The following is a 22,210-nucleotide window of genomic DNA, read 5'->3' as shown; positions in this document are numbered from 1 at the left end:
CCAAGGGGTGAGGCATACCAATATGCTATGTCGATCAATGCCTCCATCACTTCCTACAATATCCAAGGTGGATCTTTCTCAAATATCATTTTGTACACCATGGTGACAAAGAGGACTAACAACTGTGTGATAACTCTGCGAAAGCTGCATTTGGAGAATAATCTGCAATAAGTGTGCAAAGAGTTTTCAAAGGTTTCCATGCCCAACTCAAGCCTGGGAAATTTTGATGGGAATAAAGTGTATCCAGAATGTAAGTAGACATGTATATCTCCGCTTGCTGACCCTTGGGTAGATGTCGTCTTTTGTCACATGTTCCTTCAACCTGAGAGCCAACATGTTAGACAAGTTGCAAGGTATTCCTTCACTTGCTAGTTGGTCTAACACAACCACTGAACTCTGTGGGAAGGTATCTGTGCTCTCTTGGCTGTATAAGCAACATGTAAAGATGACTAAGTGCTGATATGCCTTCCACATTATCTTCATCTTGTAAACTTCGTTGGGTGTTTTCCTGAACTTGGACGGCTCTTTCGCCTAGCTCTTCAAGATATCTCTTGAGTTTGCACTGTTGATGGGTTTGCTAAAGGGCTTCTCCATTATGATCATGTTGGGCATGGAATCTCCCCAAGGCATGTTTTGGGGCTCAAAGCCCAAGTTTTGACCCGATCTTGTTGTAAATACTCCATGAATTACGGGTGTAGAGCACGAAATGTATGATAGAGTCACAAGGTTTTCCGCCCTAGTCTTGTAATGTAATGTCAGCCTACCCATGGTCCGCAGACCATGGGATTGTATAAATAGGGTGAGGCTCTAAGTGTAAGATATAGAAAATTATGAGATAGCGAAGAAGAAGTGAAGAGCAAGAATCTAAGTGTCTAAGTGTGTCTTGGGTCGTAGAGTGCGTAGAGGCCTAGTAGTCTGCAACTGAGTGCGCAGGGTGAAGTCAAGTCTATAACCAAAGAAGAGATTAATAAAGAAAGGTTTTGTTACCAATTCGTGTATCTATTCTTGGATTAATTCATGGTTGATGTAAATTGCAAATATATTGTTTATTTAATGCTCACACTTGTATGAATGATTTATATTGCTAAGTATAACCTAATGCATACAAGTATGCTAATTTAATGAACTAACAGTGGAACACTAGTAAGAACTTGGGTAATAGCAACATTTGGCCCCCGAGTAGGGCTACGCGAAGACATAATCTCAGGTTGTGAGGTACAGGGAAGTGCGTGTAGCGACGGGCGTGCAGGGTCAAATTACGGACCACTTGAACTCATCAAACATCTCCAAGGTGCGGAAACCTGGTTCTAGAACCCTCTCATACTACTTTGGGTGAGACCTTAGTCTGCACTCCACATACTGTTCCCGAAAGGGCGAGTAGTACTGGGATTTGTTTCGCTAAATCACCTCTGAACCTGGGTTAGGCCCAAACAAGCCAACAAATGGTTCCATTGCCGGGACCGTGATGTGCATAAGGGACAAGGTTAATTTTAGGGGCGAATAATAGCCCAAAGGCGAAATTTAAGGCTTTTTATATTTTAATGGGGCGAATTTTTAATTAAAATAATAATTTTTTTTTTATATAATTAGCCCTCATTTTATTTAAAAATTAATTTATTTTTTTATTTTAGCCCAGGGCGGATAAACTAACCGAATCGTATTTTCTTAAAATCGCCCCATTTTGATATTTGCTCCCAGTTTGGCAGATCAAAATCGCCATTTCTGATTTACAGTTCGGGTTTTCTGGTTTGGGAGTGGTTTTTGAGGGTCGATTTGGTCCTGGCAGTGGTTTGTGAGGGTCGATTTGGTCCTGGGAAGTTAGATTTGTTTTGAAATGGAGGGCGGAGCTTAATTTCTTTTCAAATGGAGGGCGGCTCCCTGTTTTCACGGATTCAGTCCGTTGTTTTCATGAATTCCGGATTCAGGGTGTATATGGCTCCCTGGTCCTGTATAAAAATGGTTTTGAAATAGGTTTTTTCATCATAGTTCACAAATCTAAATGTTCTAGTTAGCAGCAGCAGTTTCAGTGCGATATTCTTGCATTTTCATTGTTCAATCCGCTTATTCTTCTCTTGTTTTGGTATCCATGGTTTCTTGGATTTGAACGGCTCATGCCACTGCAGCAGCAACAACAACAGTCGGTACTTGACAGAATTGTTGGCTGAGCGCGAGAAATTAGGCCCCTTTATGTAGGTACTGCCCATCTGTAGCCAGCTTTTGAATTAGGGTAAGTTGGCTTCATATGTCTTGTTTTTCTTCAAGTTTGAAGTACAGGAGAAGATAGTTGCTGAGTATGATACAGATTATCGGTTGTTCTGGAAGGCCAAATTAGGTGGATTCATGCCTCCTACAGTTGTTCGGTGATAATCACTTTGCCAGTGAACGCTGAATGCTTCCGTTGGTTTGGAAGCAAATATAACCGTACTTTGCCAGTGAACGCTGAATGCTTCCGTTGGTTTGGAAGCAAATATAACCGTGGTTGCAGGAGACCATGATTTTTTTTTTAATGGTTGGATATCAAATTTTGTTAAAGATTCTCTCCATCTGCCTGTTACCCAGAAGCAAAAGAAAATAACTAAAGCTGAAAAAACATGTAGAAGTATCATTATACTGATTTGGATTTCATATTTTGGAAAGAAGATTTCGCTTCAAAATTAACCTGAATCGTATATTGACTTTTCAGGAAATGGTCCATTATGATTGTGGCCGAGGTCTTGTACCGTGGTGGAAGTATTGAGGAAGTGATGACTGATAATGACCTTTTTACATCTGATAGAAAAGTTGAACAGAGATCATAGTTTTCAACACGTGAGTGCGTTTCAACATATGAGAACTTTATAAGGTATGCTGAACTGTATTGAATGTTGCTTTATTTTGCTGCCAAGTTTATCCATGGTGACTGTTTTTATATACAACACTGGAGTTGCTCGTAGTATGCGTAATATTTGACTATACCATGTCGAGCATTGTAAAAATTTGCTTTTCGCTTAATTTTACCCATGGCTGAATCTCTGCTTCCACTTATTCTGCTATGTTTTTCAGAGCATGCAATGGATTTTTCATATTTAACATTATCTTGCCATTTACCCCGGTCATTTGGACTTTGATAAACCACTGACAACACGTTTTTAACAAGCAAAGTGGCCTACATTGTTGAACCATTCGAGGAATGATCCAAGCATGCCTGCCCATGCATTTTGTATAGTGCACTCTAAAATGGTCCATTTTCAGGTTTGGTTAACCAAAAATACTAGGACCCAAAGATAAGAGTTGCATGTAGCTATTTCCAGTTACATAAGATGCAAGATTGCACCAATAAAGAATTAAGAACCTGGTAACCTATGGGAGTGCCTACACTATGAAGAACTATGTTTTGAGTTTGGGAAAAAAGACACCCACTTAATATGTAGGATTTTGCTTGAATAGAGGACAGGAACAACTCTAATATTGACCAGATATCTTACACTCCACTAAGGCAATGAGAAGAAGAAACACCGGATCAAACCAAGAAAAAAAATTCCGGTAAAATGTATAATGAGTGAAAAGATAAGAATGCTACCATGCAGGCAACGCAATAATAGCCTTCAGATTTCCCTCCCTTATTTGTCAGGCTTATTGTATTACCCAGCATAACCAGACCCCTGAGCATAATAATAATTCTTACCCTCCATCCCATCTAAATCATCATCTCCGTTCTTTGATTATTGAAATTGAAACACCATTCTGTCTAAACCCTTATCTTCCATCTGCGTGGTAATCATGCCTTCTGGAAAAAGTTAAAAATGGCGGTGCCTTATGGATATGGCAGATTCTGCATGTAACTTGAACTACCAGGTTCCTCCTCCCTTTCAGAGTTTTGACCAGTTGTGTAATAATGGGATGCCCAAGGTTCTTGATGGGTTGCTTGGCTGTATATCTGACTTTGATTAAAATCCGGTCTAACTGCTTGGCCTGATCTTTCCCAATCATTTGGATCTGAGTTGTAACCATAGTTTGAAGCCACCTCTTGAGGATTCTGATAGGGTAATGTGTTTGTACCTTTGTAGGTATTGTCATTCAGGTATGACACAGTGGACAGGCTAGCTTCAGTAGCTGTGAAACCAGGCCCTGGATTATGTCCTTCAGAACCATGCATGAAGCCATTGTTTACTGGATCTACATACGATACAGAGAAATTATTGCTGGGTTTTTTTGGTTCAAAGATGTTCACACATTCACTAGTTGATGGAACAACTACTATGAAAGAAGGATCAAAGAGGCCATCAAAATAGAAACTAATACAAGTTGTCTTTAGCAAGATGATGGATTAAAGATTAGTTGTAGACTTGTAGTTGGCTTTCATCTCTTAGGAATAATGAAGTGCAAAGCAACAACTGAAGTTTTTCCCTGTGCTCAGTGGTCTAGGTTGTAGGTTGGGTTCTCACACTTGCATCTTAGAATATTTTATATCATGACAAGCATAATCATCTTACCCCTTTTACTGTGGCTTAATAATGATAACAAAATTCTATTATAATTCATGTTCAGCCGGTTATACAATTAGTTCATTAACAAATTAAGGAAGCATGTAAATATATATACCGAGGGAAGATGAAATATCTTGACACTAAAGTCCTGATGATGAACATTAGTTTGTGGGCTTAAAACATCAAAAGAACTATTAACCAAATCACATATACTCCAACAACCAATGGAGGTATTCCTTCATTCATCAATGGATGAAATGCCTTCATTACTCAAACTGCAACTTTCAACGATCTAAAGTTATATTACTTATTGTCCTAATAAAATTCAAGTTTATCATTTATAGCTTACGTGTGTGTAAGTTACATAATTAAAATCAAGGATGCTCCCTCATAAAATGGAAAGAAATAGCCAAACCAAAATAAGGAAAGGTTGTAGTTTCCAAAATAAGGCAAGGCTATAGTTTGAGAGTTTAAAAAAATACACACTATTATGGCAAGGCTGTAGTTTCCAAGAGCATATAGAAAGTAATACAGGGGCTAGTTTGTGGCATCAAGTCATAGGGCAAAAATATGTGGACCTATGATCTTTGGAGGAATTGATTAGACTTCCAAATAAAATTACTACAAATGTCTCAATGGTTAAAAGGCTCTTGTTCAATCTTTTCCTCTGCTGGGCAATTGGAAATGTGGAGAATAGGAAATGGATTGAATGTGAAAATAGGTGAAGACACCTAGCTCCACAAGATTAATGAAGAAACTATCAAGACCCTGGCAATGGCATACTCACTCAAGCTGATGTTATGTCCAAAATTAATCACCATATAGAAACAGCACTGGAAATTTGCAAGGTCAACAGGCTTGGAAGGAGGTTCAAAGGACAATCGAGATGGCTATGTTAACATATTACAACTAAGTACAATGTGGAGAATAGGAAATGGAGAGAAAGTGAGAATAGGTGAAGATCCCTAGGTGAGGTTTAAAAGGCTCCAGGAGATTAATGAAGAAACTATTGAGACCCTGCATAACAATGGTACACACTCAAGCTGATATTGTGGATCCAAATTTGACCACCATGCAGAAACAACACTAGATATCAGCAAGGTTCTTGATGGGTTGCTTGGCTGTATATCTGACTTTGATTAAAATCCGGTCTAACTGCTTGGCCTGATCTTTCATTAACAAATTAAGGAAGCATGTAAATATATATACCGAGGAAAGATGAAATATCTTGACACTAAAGTCCTGATGATGAACCTTAGTTTGTGGGCTTAAAACATCAAAAGAACTATGAACCAAATCACATATACTCCAACAACCAATGGGGGAATTCCTTCATTCATCAATGGATGAAATGCCTTCATTACTCAAACTGCAACTTTCAACGATCTAAAGTTATATTACTTATTGTCCTAATAAAATTCAAGTTTATCATTTATAGCTTATGTGTGTGTAAGTTACATAATTAAAATCAAGGCTGCTCCCTCATAAAATGGAAAGAAATAGCCAAACCAAAATAAGGCAAGGCTGTAGTTCCCAAAATAAGGCAAGGCTGTAGTTTGAGAGTTTAAAAAAATACACACTATTATGGCAAGGGTGTAGTTTCCAAGAGCATATGGAAAGTAATACAGGGGCAAGTTTGTGGCATCAAGTCATAGGGCAAAAATATGTGGACCTATGATCTTTGGAGGAATGGATTAGACTTCCAAATAAAATTATTACAAATGTCTCAATGGTTAAAAGGCTCTTGTTCAATCTTTTCCTCTGCTGGGCAATTGGCAATGTGGAGATTAGGAAATGGATTGAATGTGAAAATAGGTGAAGACACCTAGCTCAAGAAACTATCAAGACCCTGGCAATGGCATACTCACTCAAGCTGATGTTATGTCCAAAATTGATCACCATATAGAAACAGCACTGGAAATTTGCAAGGTCAACAGGCTTGGAAGGAGGTTCAAAGGACAATCAAGATGACTATTCGCCGTAAGGATCAACATTCAAATACACTACCTGCACTTCTTTACTGGCCCAGGTTCTGGCATGGCTTTGAGGAATATGCACATTTTCTTCCCTTATAGAGCCACTCTAGAAGAGGAAGATCTCCATAAGATGTGGAATTACCCTGCAACAAGAGATATAGAACAAAGCAGTGGGAAGTGCATATGGCCACCAGAAGCCAATTAGTCTAACCTTTGTGTCTCAACAGAAGCTAAGCCATAGGCCATGTATGGGTTCTTTAGCACCTTTTTCCAAATGATATAGGATTCTCTCTGGTAACCTTGTTATAGTTTCAAGCGATTGTTCTCAAGTTTGACCGTTGTTTCACCTCTTAAGTATTTATAACCATTCTTCATTGAGCATGAATTTGGATGTAATATCCCCTTTTAAGTATTTCTAACCATTATTCTTTCAGCATGGATTTGAATGGAAGGAAGCCATGATTTTCATTGGAAAAACCATTACTTCTTTCAGCATGAATTTCAATGTGATTTTCCTTTTTAAGTATTTCTAACCATTCTTTCTTTCAACATGAATTTGAATGCGATCTCCCCTTTTGAGTATTTTTAAGCATGAATTTGAATAGATGGAAAGACATGATTTTCATTGAATAAGTTATAACCATTCTTCTTTCAGCATGAATTTGAATGTGATTACTACATTTAAGTATTTCTAACTAATCTTCTTTCAGCATGAATTTGACTGAATGGGAAGCCATGTTTTTCTTTGGAATTAATGCCGCCATCAGGTAAGCTAGCTATTTTAGTTCCACATACCCTCTTTATTTCAACAATATTATTTTACAATTATTTTTTCTGTTTTTGTCTGAAACATGTTGAAATATGGCATGTCAGACCTTATGTAGATGGGACAACAGAACGTTCTAAGCTACAAAGAAATGATGGCCTTTCCCATGTCTTGGAAGCACATTGCTAACAAATTGTTTATTTTTATCTGTAGTTTTGATGTTGTATCATGCTTTTCTCTCTTTCAAACTTCAATTTTAAGTTTACTCTATTCAACACATCTTCTGCAGCGTGAGAGTTTCCAATGAACTAGGTGCTGGCCATCCAAGAGCTACAAAATTCTGTGTTATGGTTGTGGTTGCACAATCACTATTGATTGGCATTATTTGCATGGTTATAGTTCTTCTCGTGAAGAACAAATTTGCCGTACTATTTACTGACAGCGAGGTGATCATGAGAGCAGTGTCTAAATTAGTAATCTTTCTTGCAGTAACAATGCTTCTAAATAGTGTACAGCCAGTTCTATCAGGTAATATTTTGTATGTGATTTGCATTCAATCCTCTTATATTTGATTTTGATTTGAGTGGGCAAAGCTCATATCTCCAACATAATTCCGTGCTTATTACCACCTACATGCTTGGGAGGTTTTCACCTTTGCTTATAAATTTTCAATCATCACATTTTTTCAATCATAATGGTCCCTCTGATCCAGAGCACTCTCCTCATAACACTCAAAGAAAGTAGATTAGTGATTTGAAGTCAAACCAAACAATTAGCAGTCAACCCTAATGATTTCAAGGTGTAATGTTTTCAAGATACTCATGTTTTTCTCTTGGAAATGTTATCAGGTGTGGCTGTTGGTGGAGGGTGGCAAGGTTTGATAGCCTACATAAACTTAGGATGCTATTATGTTTTTGGTGTACCTCTTGGTCTACTTTTGGGCTACAAGTTTGACTTAGGAGTAAAGGTGCACTAGGCATTCCCATGTTTTGTTTTTTATGCTTTGTTCGTTATGATTCCAACACACTGATTTCAGCATTGCAACCATTATTGGAGTAGAAGGCAAGACTAGTAGGCCTTCTCTGGTCTCTCTATTCCAAGCTTTAAAAATTGATCTTGTTGTAAGCATTGCCTTCAGTGAAAGCAAAAGTTTGTTCAGCCATCTAACTTTTTGTGTATATTTGATGTTGAAATGAGTGAGCAGGGTATTTGGAGTGGGATGATTGGTGGAACTGCACTGCAAACCTTGATTTTGTTATTGATTGTATATTTCACAAACTGGAACAAAGAGGTATGAACTATGAAATGATCTTATGAAAGCTGGAGATGAACTGATGGAATAGTTGTATTTATTTTGTATTTGTTTATATGTTGAACACTTCAGTTCTTGATCTCCGTGGAAATGCAGGCCTCTGCTGTCGAGAATCGTATCAAGTTATGGGCTGGTGGTGTAGTTGAGGCCCTCAAACACAGCTCAGTTGATTTAAAATCAGAGCATAATGCTGATGTCAATATATTGATTGTTGCATAGAAGTAATAATGCTTTAGCAACAGCCAATTATTCGTCACATTAGCTTCCATTCTAACTTTCTTCCACATGAGTAGCAGGCAACAAACGACAGTAAGAGGAACAGTGAACCATCAACTTTCACGAGAATCAATAATATTTGAGATGGTTGGAGATTGGAGTGGAAGGAAAAATATTTCCCTTTTAAAATGTTTGGGAGATGTTTATTCACAAAGTATCACTTTCAAAGTGTATGCTTATTCACAGGTATTACTATCTTTTGAATGGCTGGCCCAAATTTCACTAAAAAATTGGGAGGTTGGTCAAGTAAATGTTCATTCACAGGTACTATGAAAGCTGGAGGCATATAAAACCACCTACAGGTGCGAGTACAACATATTAAAATATCAAAAAAATTCAGGAATTCTGAGATAAATGAGGAGATAGAGTTTTTCCTAATTACCATTTTTTTTTAATGAAGTATTACGAGCTACAGGATTTTCATTGATTTTCATAGCATATATATCTTAACGGAAATTTTTCTTGATTGTATGTACATATCATATTAATTTCAAATAAGAATACTTTCTAAATTCATAGGCTTTTGTTTTCAGAGCGATGTCAGTTTTAAATGCTGTTGTTCGATATAAGTAATGTTGTTCGATATAAGTAACAATTGAGAATGTTTCATTCTCTTCATTTTTTTTCATTTTATTTTAATTTTACTAACATATTTACGTTTAAAATATATTATTATACCTGATAAATCATAATCATAAAAGATATGATAAAACATAATCATAAAAACCGTACCAGTTTTGATTCAAACTTTTAAATTCACTAAAAATTTATAGGTTACTTATTAATTATTAATTACTTAAATTATTTATTAATTTAAATTTATTTTAACTTTAAATCTATTAAAGGCTATGGGATTCATTTTTTTTGGTGCAAAACATTTTTTTAATGCAAAATTAGGAAATGTTTGCACCTCGAGTGATTTGATGTCTCTCATTGCTTTATAGATCCAGAATTAAGATGGATCTAGAGTGGTTTCAGTGATGCAGGATCACACAAAATTTGTTAAACATTTAATTATTCTGATCATTTAAATATGCTAAATATGTGTATTATAGATCTGACCATTTTAGTTTTAAATTTGCTCAGTTACCTCAGTTTGTCGAGCTGATGGAGACTATTATAACTTGAATGATGAAATAAAATTTTCGAATGCAAAGTGACAATGTAACAACGTTGAATGATAGAAAATGTGAATAATAAGGATGTAGTTAGTTATAAATAGTTTTCATTGTGATAAACCTCAAACTATTTTGTTCTTGTGTTCTTATTGCCATATATGATAGGTTTTCCATCTTTTCATATCGATCATATAAAAATGGTGTTTGAAATCATAGGCCAATCAAACCTTTAACTTGAGCTATTATAGTAAACACCATACCTTGTCTTTGTTGTTCTCCAATATTAATAGTAGTCTTCTCCAAAGTCAATCATTGTGACTTATGGAGTTTCAAACACCAAGTCAATGTTAGTTGTTTTCTATTGCCTAGTTTGAATGCAAAGTAACTAACAATGTTGAATGATAAAGAATGGGAATAATACAAATGTAGTAAATTACAATAGTTTATAGTTTCAAGAAGAAAACATTTAAGGTAAGTGAACATTTTATTTAAGATGAAAATTGAAGTATTTTATTTATGGATTGAAAATGTAACACGGAAACCAAAGCATGTCGTCAATAATTTTTTTGTGCTTACACTAAATTCAATGCACACTATTAATTTTATTACTTTGAAATTAATGCACATCATACATCTAGTTTGTAATGTTCCCAAGAAATTAATTGCCTAAGAGACGAAGTACCCTATCAATCCATGTAGGCTATAGTCCTTGGTAAAGGTGAAAACCAAAAAATACCTAATGTTTTGTAGGTTTTTAACCCTGCACAAAAATTACCTGCAAACAAATTCTTAAAACAAAAAATATACAATGGCGAGAACATAAAAATATATACACAAAGATTTTCCGCTCGATCCCAAAACCAGGACTATCAGATTGATTTTTCATTATATTCGTTTTAATGTCACAATACATATATACATGCCGAAGCATTCATAAACCCCAATCCATTAACCTTAGATTAGAACATAATTGTAGTTTCCTTGACCAGATATACAAAATACCATGGGAAGAAAATCATCATGCTCAAAATCATGTGTAGAATATATGCACAAAACCATGTGTAAAATCCATGCACAAAACTATGGCTAGGTCTGCCCACCATCTTTGGGTTCGCCCACCATCCTTGGGTCCCCCAACTATTATTGGGTTTGCATAAAAAAATCTCGGGGCGCTACCCCGGAACCCGAGGCAAGGGGGTTACTGCCCCCTACAAACCCCCTTGGAACCCTCCCACTGCGCCCAGATCTATAACAACCATTTGAAATTGAGACATACTCCTCTAACCATGTTATTGGTGCAATTCTTACCCAGCAGGGGAATATCACAATGAGGTACTTTCAGATACAGTCTGAAAGTATCCCACGTATGACAAAGAGATGTATTCTATTGTTCAGGTCTGCCGACAATGGAAGCATTACATTATGGAGAACAAAATAGTCATCCTCACACACCACCGATCCCTGCAATTCATACAGACACACGGGAAGTTAGAGAACGATTGCCATTAAAAATGGTCCACGTATCTACAACAGTTCCATTTGAACATCAAGTATAAGAAGGGAAACACTAATAATGTTGCAGATTGTCTCAGCTGACCACCAATTATGGCGTTGACCATTGTGCTCGACTCTTGTGGACACGAGACTTCGGAGTGGCCGCATCTTTACAAGAGTGACCCAAAATTCGGCAACACATACCAAATGCTCTTGGAAGGAAAACAAGTTTGATATTTTCACCTCCAGGGCACATGTTATGCCACCTTGCACACTTTTTATGTTCCTACAAGTGAGAATTCCAAGATGATTTTGGAGGTGCACTACATTTGGGTCGTTGGACATTTCAGAGTAGAGAAAATAGTGGCAGTGTTGCAGAAGTATTTTTATTGGCCGAAACTTTGACGGGATGTTGGGAAGTACACAATATCAAGCACTGCCTACACCATTGTCAAACCAACAATCAAGAAGCAAGACCTATATACACCCCTGCCTAATCCTAGTAGGCCTTAGGAATCCATCTCCATGGATTACATGTCCGGCCTTCCTTCTACTAAGCATGACAATGACTACATGTCCGTGGTCATCAACAAATTTTCTAAGATGGTCATTCTAGCGACCTACAAGAAGAGTATCAAAGCACAAGCCATTGTTAAGCTCTTCTTTGAATGAGTGTGGGTACATTTTGGGATCCCAACGTCCATATCTTAGATCAAGACAATAGGTTTATGAGTATGTTCTGGTCAAGCCTCTGGTCGATGTTGGATACCACGCTCACTAAGTCCACAACCTTCCACCCCCAAACTGATGGCCAAACATAGGTCATCAATAGGATGATTGTGAATATTTTGAGCTTGTACAACTCGAAGCATCCATGCACATGGGATGAAAATCTCCCTTATGTCCTGCATAGCTACAATAGAGCTCTCCATAGCTCAACTTGCCATAGCCCCTTTAAGGTGGGGTTGAGATTCCAGCCACTATGTCTCAGTGATGTGACCATACCATTTGCAGTTACTCAAGAAGATTCAGCTCATGTCCAGTTCATGTTGAAAAGTGTTCAACAGGAAATGCTAAATTTAGAAAGTGCTAAAAATAGAACTCCTAAAAATAACACTTCTAAAAATAGCAATTTGGCGATTGAGCATTTTGGCCACCTTGGGTGAAAGGTGAAACTGCTAAAAACAAAATCTTCTAAAAATAGCATTTCTGGGTCCCTTCCTATTTTTAGCAGCCCCTGGTCTAACTATAGGAAGTAAAAACAAATTTAGTCTTAACAGTAGATTAAAATATTAATTAATTAATCTCCATGAGTTAATTAGTTATGGAAAATTAAACTTGAAGTCTTTGTGAGATCATGCAATTAGGAATTTATCCCTTGATTTAGGAATTTATCCCTTGATTAAAGGAATTTCTCCCTTGATTTAGGAATTTATCCCTTGATTAAAGGAGATAAGGTTCAGTTCTATATTGAGAGGATCAGTTGACTTAGTTTAACTTAGTCAAGTCCAGTTAGATTATTTGAACAAGTTGTTAAAATAATGAAATATAGTATGTTAATGCTTACATGCATGTGACAACTAATATTTCAGATAATTGAGCATTCCCTCATGGATCACTGATGCATGTCAGTTCAGACAGAGACCCAGTTGAGATCAGATGAGGGATAGTGTACTATCAGATGCTTGGATATTTCTAGTAAGTATTCCTTGCATGGAGAAGGATCTATTTCCAAGAGAAATATGTATTATAGGAGACTGGAGGATTTGTGGCCTATATATTGAGGCCTAGGTAGTCTATGATATTCATCATCATAGTACAGAGAGAGTAGTATAGCTTTTGAGCTGATTCTTTTTGTAAGTTGTTGAAGATTTCCACTTGATTGATAATACAGAGTTGGGGTTTTATGTTGGTGCTTTCCCCTGTGACATATTTTGTGTTATGTGTGATTGATTCTGTCTTATGAGTTATATGTGTTCATGCTTGATGTTGCTCATGTTATAATTGAGTAAAATATTCGCCATGCTTGGTGAGAGATTCGCCAGAAAATTATATATACATATTATATTATTGATAAAATTGCCTTCCATTTTTCCTATATACCATGGAGATTCGCCCAATTATTATATTTATAAATTTGGGGGGGGGGGGGGGGGGTTCTTAAAATTTTCCCTCATAAGGGATGATTGATATTGTGTCACTAGAATTCGACAAAGAAATAAATTGAAGGGTGGTTGGATAGAAACATTCATGAGTTCGCGGCACAGGAAAACAGGAATCCATGAGTATCGAAGGAACAATGGTTAGCACACTACTTATATACAGAAATTCACGAATTTTTCTTTGCATCCTTCCCCTCTGAGTTGTACGAGTGGATTGTGAAGCTAGTAGATAGTCAAGGAAGGTGTAGGCTTGACGAACTGATTGTGTGGACCTGCAGAGTTGGTGGGTAGACTAGAAGCCTCAGAAGATAAGATTGCATGCGCTGTGGACCATTGGCTCGATCGAATCATAGGAGGGCTTATCACTGAGTTCGTGGTAGACACATCAGTCAGCTACAACGAGGTGGAACGACTCTTCCTCAAAGGACCACGAGGTAAGTACATTAAATTTTTGAACACTTGGATTAAAATTCTACTGTGTGAAAAGCGGTTATGCAAATAAATTGATGTTTGGGGCTACGCGAAGTGGGAGGATCTATAGAAACGAAGTTAGTGCAGAGATAGAAACTAGCCCCTTGATTTCACCTCCACGAGAAAGTGAGGAAGAACTCACGAAGGTTTCACCAAGAAGTGCGATCAATCTGATAAGGCAACGAATTCTGCGCATACCACCTCCACCTTCACCACCACCAGTTTCACCATCTTCACCCCCATCTCCACCCACACCATCTCTGCCACCACCACAATTTAATATGTTGAGCGCAATAAAGTTGCCGACATTCAAAGGGATAGGGAACGAAGATCCAAACCAATTCTGGTTCATGGTAAAGGCCGTATGGGAAGCACAAGGACTTGTGGATGACAACATAAAGAAGACAATGTTTGTAAGTGTGTTGCAGGATCACGCACTAACGTGGTACATTAAGCATTCTAATGACAATCCAAATGCAGGGATCGCAGATATCCAAGCTGCGCTAAACAGGGAATTTAGCAGGCCAAAATCGGAGAGACAGTCGATTATCGGGTTTAAGGAAATCACGATGCTTCTTGGAGAGACCCCATGGGAGCTTGATCATAGACTGAAGGTTATGATTCGCGAAGCCAACATCAACTTGACAGATGGGTAGCACTACGCATGGTTTGTAGCGTTACTAATGCCGCATCTAAGGACAACACTATCACAGCAGAAGTTATCCACCCAGGCCGAAGCTTTAGAGATCGCAATGAGACTGTGTGAGACCCCAATACAAGATCCTAGCCTAGGAGTCCAACAGATCCATGCGCAGCTGAAAAATTTCTGTCTAGAGATGTATAGTTTGAAACAGGATAGGACAACTCGCCCAAAGGCATGCAAAGAGGTATGGTGCATAAAATTCAAAGGCCAACGACATGACAAGGACCATTGTCCAATCTTCGTGAATTACTTGGCGGGAGGAGGGCTAATGCCATTAAGACCAGAGGCACAAGCAGGACTGAGCGCAACACTTGCATTATGATGCGCGATTTGTCAGATAGGAGGGAAGCATGCTACAGATAACTTCCACCTATTACAGAAGTATATGCAGACATCCCAGTAGTTGTTTTGTAACTTCTGCAAATCTGTAGGCCATGATGAGTGCACCTGTAGGAGTTACGAATTGATGATGGATCGGATCCCCACCTATAGAGTTCAGGTTGAAACACGAGCCCTTGATCAAAATGCAGGGATGGCACGCACTGGATTTCAGGGGCGCGAACAAGGTCGAGGTGGAACGGGACCAGGAACTGGTCGCGGATAGCTGATTTATTACAATTGTGGAGAGCTAGGGAATTATACCCATGATTATACAAATCTAATGAGAGCATCATGTTTATATTTTACCCAGTTTGATCATGAGACAGAGGATTGCCCCACACTGATAACGAGGTTGTGTGATAAAGCAACATTCCAACCTCCACCAACTTAGAACCTGAAAATGATGAGTTCTGAGCTGCGTGAAGAGGACCTGAATGTAAACATCATGCTCCAAAGCGGTATCACGACAGGAGATGATAAGGGCAAGCAACTTGAAGAGAGTGCTTGGGTTCGCAAGGTTCCTACAAAGGAACAAGAGTTTGATTTGTAGCGTGCAAAGGAGACATTCATGAAAGCTAAGAAGAGCTTCATGGAGGCCTCCACTTCAGGTAGTAAAGACAAACTAGAACCAAAGATGGACCCATAATGCTTACTACCTTTCTGGAGGCATGCATGAAGCTGCTGTACGATAGTAAAGCAGTAAAGGGACTGCAAGAACTCATCACTAGGTGCATTGGGTTAGGAGAATCGCGCATAGTCCAGAAGCTCGGGAAGCACACAACGCAAATAGGAAGGGAGATGTGATTGACTGTGCAAATTAGGGAATATGAAATGGATTAAGTGATTCTGGATTTAGGATCGAACGCGAACATATTTCCAAATCAAACATGGGAGCACATGGGTAGGCCTGCGTTGCAATGGTCTCCTATTCAATTGCAAATGGTGAACCAACAAAAGATCTTACATATGGAAAGATTTCAAGGAATAATGGTAGATATCAAAGGTGCGAGCACGCTTACACATTTCAAAGTGATAGAGATTTTCGATGACAACAATCCCTATCCCGCGCTACTAGGAATAGATTGAGCCAATGACATGAATGGAGTAATAAATCTAAAGAAGCGCAAGATGATTTTTGAGAAAAAGTCACTACGTGTAGTGGTACCTTTAAACCCTGTGGAAGGATCGCACTACACAAAGCCAGTGCGCATCGACGAGAGCGACGATGATCTAGACTGTATCTACAAGATAACCACTTGGGAGTAGGACTGGGTGAATCCTACAGTGGATGGAAAAATTTTGTGGGAGTGCGAAAGCTCCTGCACCTCAGATTCAGATGACGAAATAGAACAATGGCAAAAACGGCTACATGAGGTAACCACGCTCAATTGCAACATGATGGTAATATCACTACGTTGCATGACAACGGAGGTAAGAGATCTACCTATGTATGGCAGATTGAGCGAAGTGGATGATTTCCTGACTAAATTTGAAAGAGAAGTACCAGAACAACAACATTTTGACGCTCTGAAATGAGCACTGCGCGCTACACCTGCAAGGTGGTGGGGTATGCACCAGCAAAAATTTAAGGACTGGCAGGGATGCAGAAGGATGATGCGCCTACGATTTGGGAAACCGTAGATGCGGCTAATAGACAAGTATGACGGATGGGATGATCCACGTGCACACCTCGCGAAATGGACCAAGGTTTACAGGGAAGAGCCACAACCTGAATGGGTGCATTTGTTCTATCATACTATGGATGCCATACCCATGAATTGGTATACTAAGATGGAGCTCCGCCATGTCACGAGCGAATGGGATATCTTGCGCGAAGGATTCCTGTTAACCTTCATGTTTGAATATCATTGGTGGGATACTGTTGATGATGCGCTACAAGCAGTAAAAGCAGCTATTTTCAAAATACCCTAGGAACCAATGGAAGTGCTTCAGCCAGAATGGGCAACCCATCTAAGCTGCATGTTGGAGTGTTACAATGTAAATGTTGAGGAGGATGATGAGGATCCACAAAAAATTAACATTCCAGAAAGTAAAGGCTATCGCGAGGTGCTAGGACCATTGATTGAATATTTTGACATCACTACACCGCTAAAAACAAACCAGGTAAACATTGCAATAGAGGCTGAACCAAAGTATGCAATGCTCGACGACTATTGGGATGATGCCATGGTGGATAAGGTCGCTGAGTTACTCCGCGAATACTGAGAATTATTCCCGACAAAAACTACAGATTTAAAAGGGATTGTTGGCGACTTAGGGATGATGAATATCACCCTAAAACCTAACACGAAGCTGGTCAAACAGAGGCCCTACTACCTGAATCCAAAGTATAAGGAAAAGGTTCGCGTAGAATTAGACAAAATTCTCGCAGCCAGAATTATTGAGCCAGTGGAAGAACCCGACTGGGTGAGCCCTATGGTTGTACGAGAGAAAAAGTAAAAGGGAAAAATAAGAATATGCGTGGACCTCGGGAAGCTAAATAACGCCTGTGTATACAACCCATTCCCAACACTTTTCACAAATTAAGTATTGAAAAATGTTGGCGAACAAGAAGAATTTTCTTTTACGAATGTGTTCTCAGGGTACCACCAGATCAAAATCGCGTTGGAAGATAGGAGCAAGACAACCTTCGCAACAAAATGGGGCTGCTTTCAATACACTGTTATGCCATTTGGGTTGAAGAATGCACCAGCCATTTTTTTGCGCATTTTTGTTGCTGCATTTAAAGAATACATCCACAAGTTCCTGGAGGTCTACCTAGATGATTGGACTATCTTCAGATTGGTTAAGCACCACATAGCAAACTTACGCTTGATGCTGGATACTTGTTGATGACACCAGATTGCGCTAAACCTTAAGAACTGCACATTCCTTATTCCCTTTGGGAACCTGTTGTGACATGTGGTCTAAAAACAAGGGCTGATGGTGGACCCCGCAAAGATTTCCTTGATTCTAAATTTGGAAGCACTGTGAAGTGTTAAATAGTTGCATGCTACCTTGGGACACACAGGGTATTACAGGAAGTTCATCAAAATCTATGCCCAAATCACCGCGCCGATGTAGAAACTATTGAAAAATGGATGTCACATTTTGCTGGAATGATGATTACATGAAGAGCTTGGATTTCCTGAAGGGGAAATTGGCCTCCGCTACAATTCTAGTCTTCCCAAATTGGGATGCGGAGTTTCATTTCCATGTTGATGCGTCGTGTATCACGCTAGGAGCAGTGCTCACACAAGAGGGCAGAGAAGGCTTGGATCATCCTATCGCGTTTGCAAGTCGTAGATTGTCCAAAGCTGAGAAGAACTATTCCACAACTGAGCACGAGGGGTTGGCAATGGTGTACGCACTCCAAAAATACCGACACTATTTGCTAGGAGGACATTTGAAGATGTATACAGACCATTCTGCGCTAAAATACTTGGTCAATAAGCCTATGTTGGGGGCGCGCATATGTAGGTGGCTCCTATTGTTCAAAGAATATGACTTTAAGGTCGTGGTCAAACCTAGATGCCTGAATGTAGGACCGGATCACTTGTCGTGTATTGAGACAAGTGAGGAACCTACCAGTTTGGAGGAAGTATTACATGATGCACATCTCTTTCTGGTGCGCATTGCGGACGGCCACTTCGAAGATATAATCCACTTTCTGACAATAGGACTGCACCGAAGGAATACTCCATCCAACAGAAGAAGGAATCGGTGGTGCCCGTGACAGATTTTTCTATCATCGCAGGGCACCTATACAAAATGGGTATGATGAGATATTGAGAAGATACGTACCTGAATTTGAACGAAATCAGATTCTTATGGAAGCACATGAGGGCACTACAGGAGGACACTATGCAGGATGCACGACTGCATAAAAGATTCTTCGCGTAGGGTTGTGCTGGCCAACCCTTCACTGGGATTCAAAAGCACACTGTAAGGCCTATGATATATGTCAAAGGACCGAAAAACCATTGCAGAGGGACGAGATGTCATTGAATCCACAAATGACATTGCAGCCATTCGAAAAATGGGCAATTGAATTTGTGGGACCTATCAAACCTTAGGGAAAGACGGGCACATGCTACATAATCACCACAATGGAGTACCTGACATGATCGGTGGAAGCGCAACCGGTCAAAGACTATACAGCCGCTACAACTATGAATTTTTTGTTTGAAAACATGTTGACCCGATTTGGCTATCTGAAAATCTAAATGAGTGATCGCGAAACACAATTCCTGAACGAAACCATCAGCACGCTCACAGAAGAATTCCAGGTGTATCATCAGAAAAGTACATTGTATCACCCACAAGCCAATGGGACTATAGAAGCATTCAACAAAATACTGGAGACTGCGCTGACCAAAGTGTGCAATGCGTAGCGAAGCGATTGGGATCTACGCGTACCTGTAGTGCTATGGGCTTACAGAACAATGTGCAAGAAACTAACGGGACAAACACCTTTTCGGTTAGTTTATGGTGTGGAAGCTACCATGCCAATGGAATATATCGTCCCTAGCCTATGCATAACAGCACTCATAGGAATGATGGACCGCAAAGCTCTGGAGGAAAGGCTCACGCAATTGGAAGAACTTGAGGAGGAATGGTTCTTGGCAGGTTTTCATCAGTAGGTACAAAAACAACGTGAAAAGGCCTGACATGATCACCATATTAAGTTGCGCACCTTCAAGGTAAATGACTTAGTGTTGCTGTATGACAACAAGTTTGAAAAATTCCTGGGAAAATTCAGAATGCATTGGCTGGGACTATACATGGTTAAGGAGGTCACAAACGGAGGCGCGGTCTAGCTAGTCAAACTAAATGGAGAACCCTTCTGAGGCAAAGTGAATGACAACCACTTGAAGCCCTACATGGGTGGGCTGGCTATCTAACTAGCTGGCCGAAGCATAGTCTTTGCACTCCGAGGAGCCGGACAAAGGTGTAGGACTATAAACACATACATCAGATACCAGTACAGATATATCGAAAGAGTTCAGACACAGAGGTCTCAGAACAGAGAATACAACAGATTCAACAAGCAGCAGCTCAGTGCGCTGCGAACCTCAGTACAGTTTGAGAACAGCTGAAGCGACTCCATGCCAAGATCGCCATGCCGACTGAGTGACTCGAGGGCGAGTCACGATGTTTATGTTGGGGGCCTATTGGGCATGGAATCCCCCCAAGGCATGTTTTGGGGCTCAAAGCCTGATCTTTGACCCAATCTTGTTGTAAAGACTCTGCGAATTGTGGGTGTGGAGCGCGAAGTGTATGATAGAGTCACAGGGTTGTCCTCCCTAGTCTTGTAATGTAATGTCGGCCTACCCATGGTCTGCGAACCATGGGATTGTATAAATGGAGCGAAGCTCTAAGTGTAAAAGATAGAAAAGTATGAGATAGTCAAGAAGAAGTGAAGAGAAAGAGTCTAAGTGTCTAAGTGTGTCTTGGGTCGTAGAGTATGAGAAGGCTCTGCAGCTGAGTGCGTAGAGGCCTAGTAGTCCGCAACTGAATGCGCAGGGTGAAGTCAAGTCTGTAACCGAAGAAGAGATTAATAAAGAAAGGTTTTGTTACCAATTCATGTATCTGTTCTTGGATTAAGGCATGGTTGATGTAAATTGCAAATATACTATTTATTTAATGTGTGCACTTGTATGAATGATTTATATTGCTATGTATAACCTAACGCATACAAGTAGGCTAAGTTAATAAACTAACAATGGAACACCAGTAAGAACTTGGGTAATAACAACGTTCGTCCCTCGAGTAGGGCTACGCGAAGGCAACATCTCAGACTGTGAGGTACGGGAAAGTGCACATAGCGGCGAGCGCGCAAGGTTGAACTGCGAACCACTTGAACTCATCAGACATTTGCAGGGTGCAAAAACCTGGTTCTAGCACCCTCCCATACTACTTCGAGTGAGACCTTAGTCTGCGCTCCACGGACTATTGCCGAAAGGGCCATTAGTACGAGGATTTGTTTGTCTAAATCACCTCTAAACCTGGGTCAGGCCCTAATAAGACAACATATCACCGACTGTAGCAAGTGATACATCTCCTGAAAGTCCTTCGCCTTGAAGGTAGCAAGCTTTGTCCTGCTGACACTGCTCAACATCATCATCTCGGGATCAGTGTGTGAGACAATCGAGTGGATCATTTCTGCGCATGGAAACATGGGATACATGCATGTAATCTGTTACAAGCCAGACTTGTGAAAGTTGACGTAAACCCTGCGATCTTCTAGATTTTCCTTAAATGTGCATGAGAATATAGCATTGATGTCCTGCCATTTCATCTTGATGTCCTTGTCAATGAACAACTTGGTGTCTTCATTGATAGGCAAGCTCATAGACACTTGTTCAATTGCATCTCCAGTTGCACTTTTGACGGTGTCCGTAGACCCTGCTCTCTTGGAGGCCATTGAACCTATATTGCTGAGGGATGGATGAATGCCTGCGATACCTGAAGAGATAACAACACTCATGGAAAGCAATATGTTAGTTGCAAACCAAAACAAATTTGAGGGCTGACATGCAACATACCTGGGTGACTCGCTGAGAATATATCATTATTAAATTATATAATAATGATATAATTTAATATCATTAGTAATATAATATTATTAATTAATAATATCATTATTAATTACTAAATGTTATTAATAATTAATTCTTTCACAAAATTAAATAAATATTAATTAATTAATTAGTTAACCAACAGTAATTAATTAATTATTACTATTATTTATCAAAAGTACAAATATTGTTTTTTCATAATAATAATACTAGTAATATTTTTAATTTAATAATATAATTAATAAATATTTTTAGCATTAATTAATAAATTATTATTATTTTTAAAGAGATATAAGTATTGTTTTTTTATAATTTATATTAATTATTCTCAATTAGCTAAACGCAAGGAATATTGATATTATAAACCCTATAAATAATATTACACAAAAGGACTATGAACCTTTATAGATTAATAAACCTAAGGGATTGATATTATAAACCCAAGGGAATAATAAACCCCAAGGAATTAATACTAAAGACCTAAGGGATTATAAACCTAAGCCA

At 39.0% G+C, this 22,210-nt stretch overlaps 1 protein-coding gene across 2 annotated transcripts; it reads left to right on the top strand.

The window, feature by feature from the left end:
- Window positions 1–7,469: 7,469 nt before the first annotated feature.
- Window positions 7,470–8,620, top strand: LOC149259851 (protein DETOXIFICATION 35-like). Of its 2 annotated transcripts, XM_089377741.1 has the most exons (3): window positions 7,470–7,736; window positions 8,057–8,175; window positions 8,413–8,620. In XM_089377741.1, the coding sequence occupies exons 1-3, from the start codon at window positions 7,556–7,558 to the stop codon at window positions 8,503–8,505; spliced, it is 393 nt and encodes a 130-aa protein (XP_089233867.1). In that variant the 5' UTR covers window positions 7,470–7,555; the 3' UTR covers window positions 8,506–8,620. The 2 variants fall into 2 exon arrangements, 1 of the variants encoding a protein (XP_089233867.1); XR_016247774.1 differs by lacking the exon at window positions 8,057–8,175 and having other exon boundaries at window positions 7,598–7,736; window positions 8,413–8,610.
- The last annotated feature ends 13,590 nt before the right edge of the window (window positions 8,621–22,210 follow it).

This window comes from Pinus tabuliformis, chromosome 6 (assembly GCF_031772625.1).
Source record: "Pinus tabuliformis cultivar Carrire ecotype Pingquan chromosome 6, CPIR1, whole genome shotgun sequence".
In the NCBI taxonomy this organism is placed as follows: Eukaryota; Viridiplantae; Streptophyta; class Pinopsida; order Pinales; family Pinaceae; genus Pinus; species Pinus tabuliformis.
This window is presented reverse-complemented; position numbering and strand designations above follow the sequence as displayed.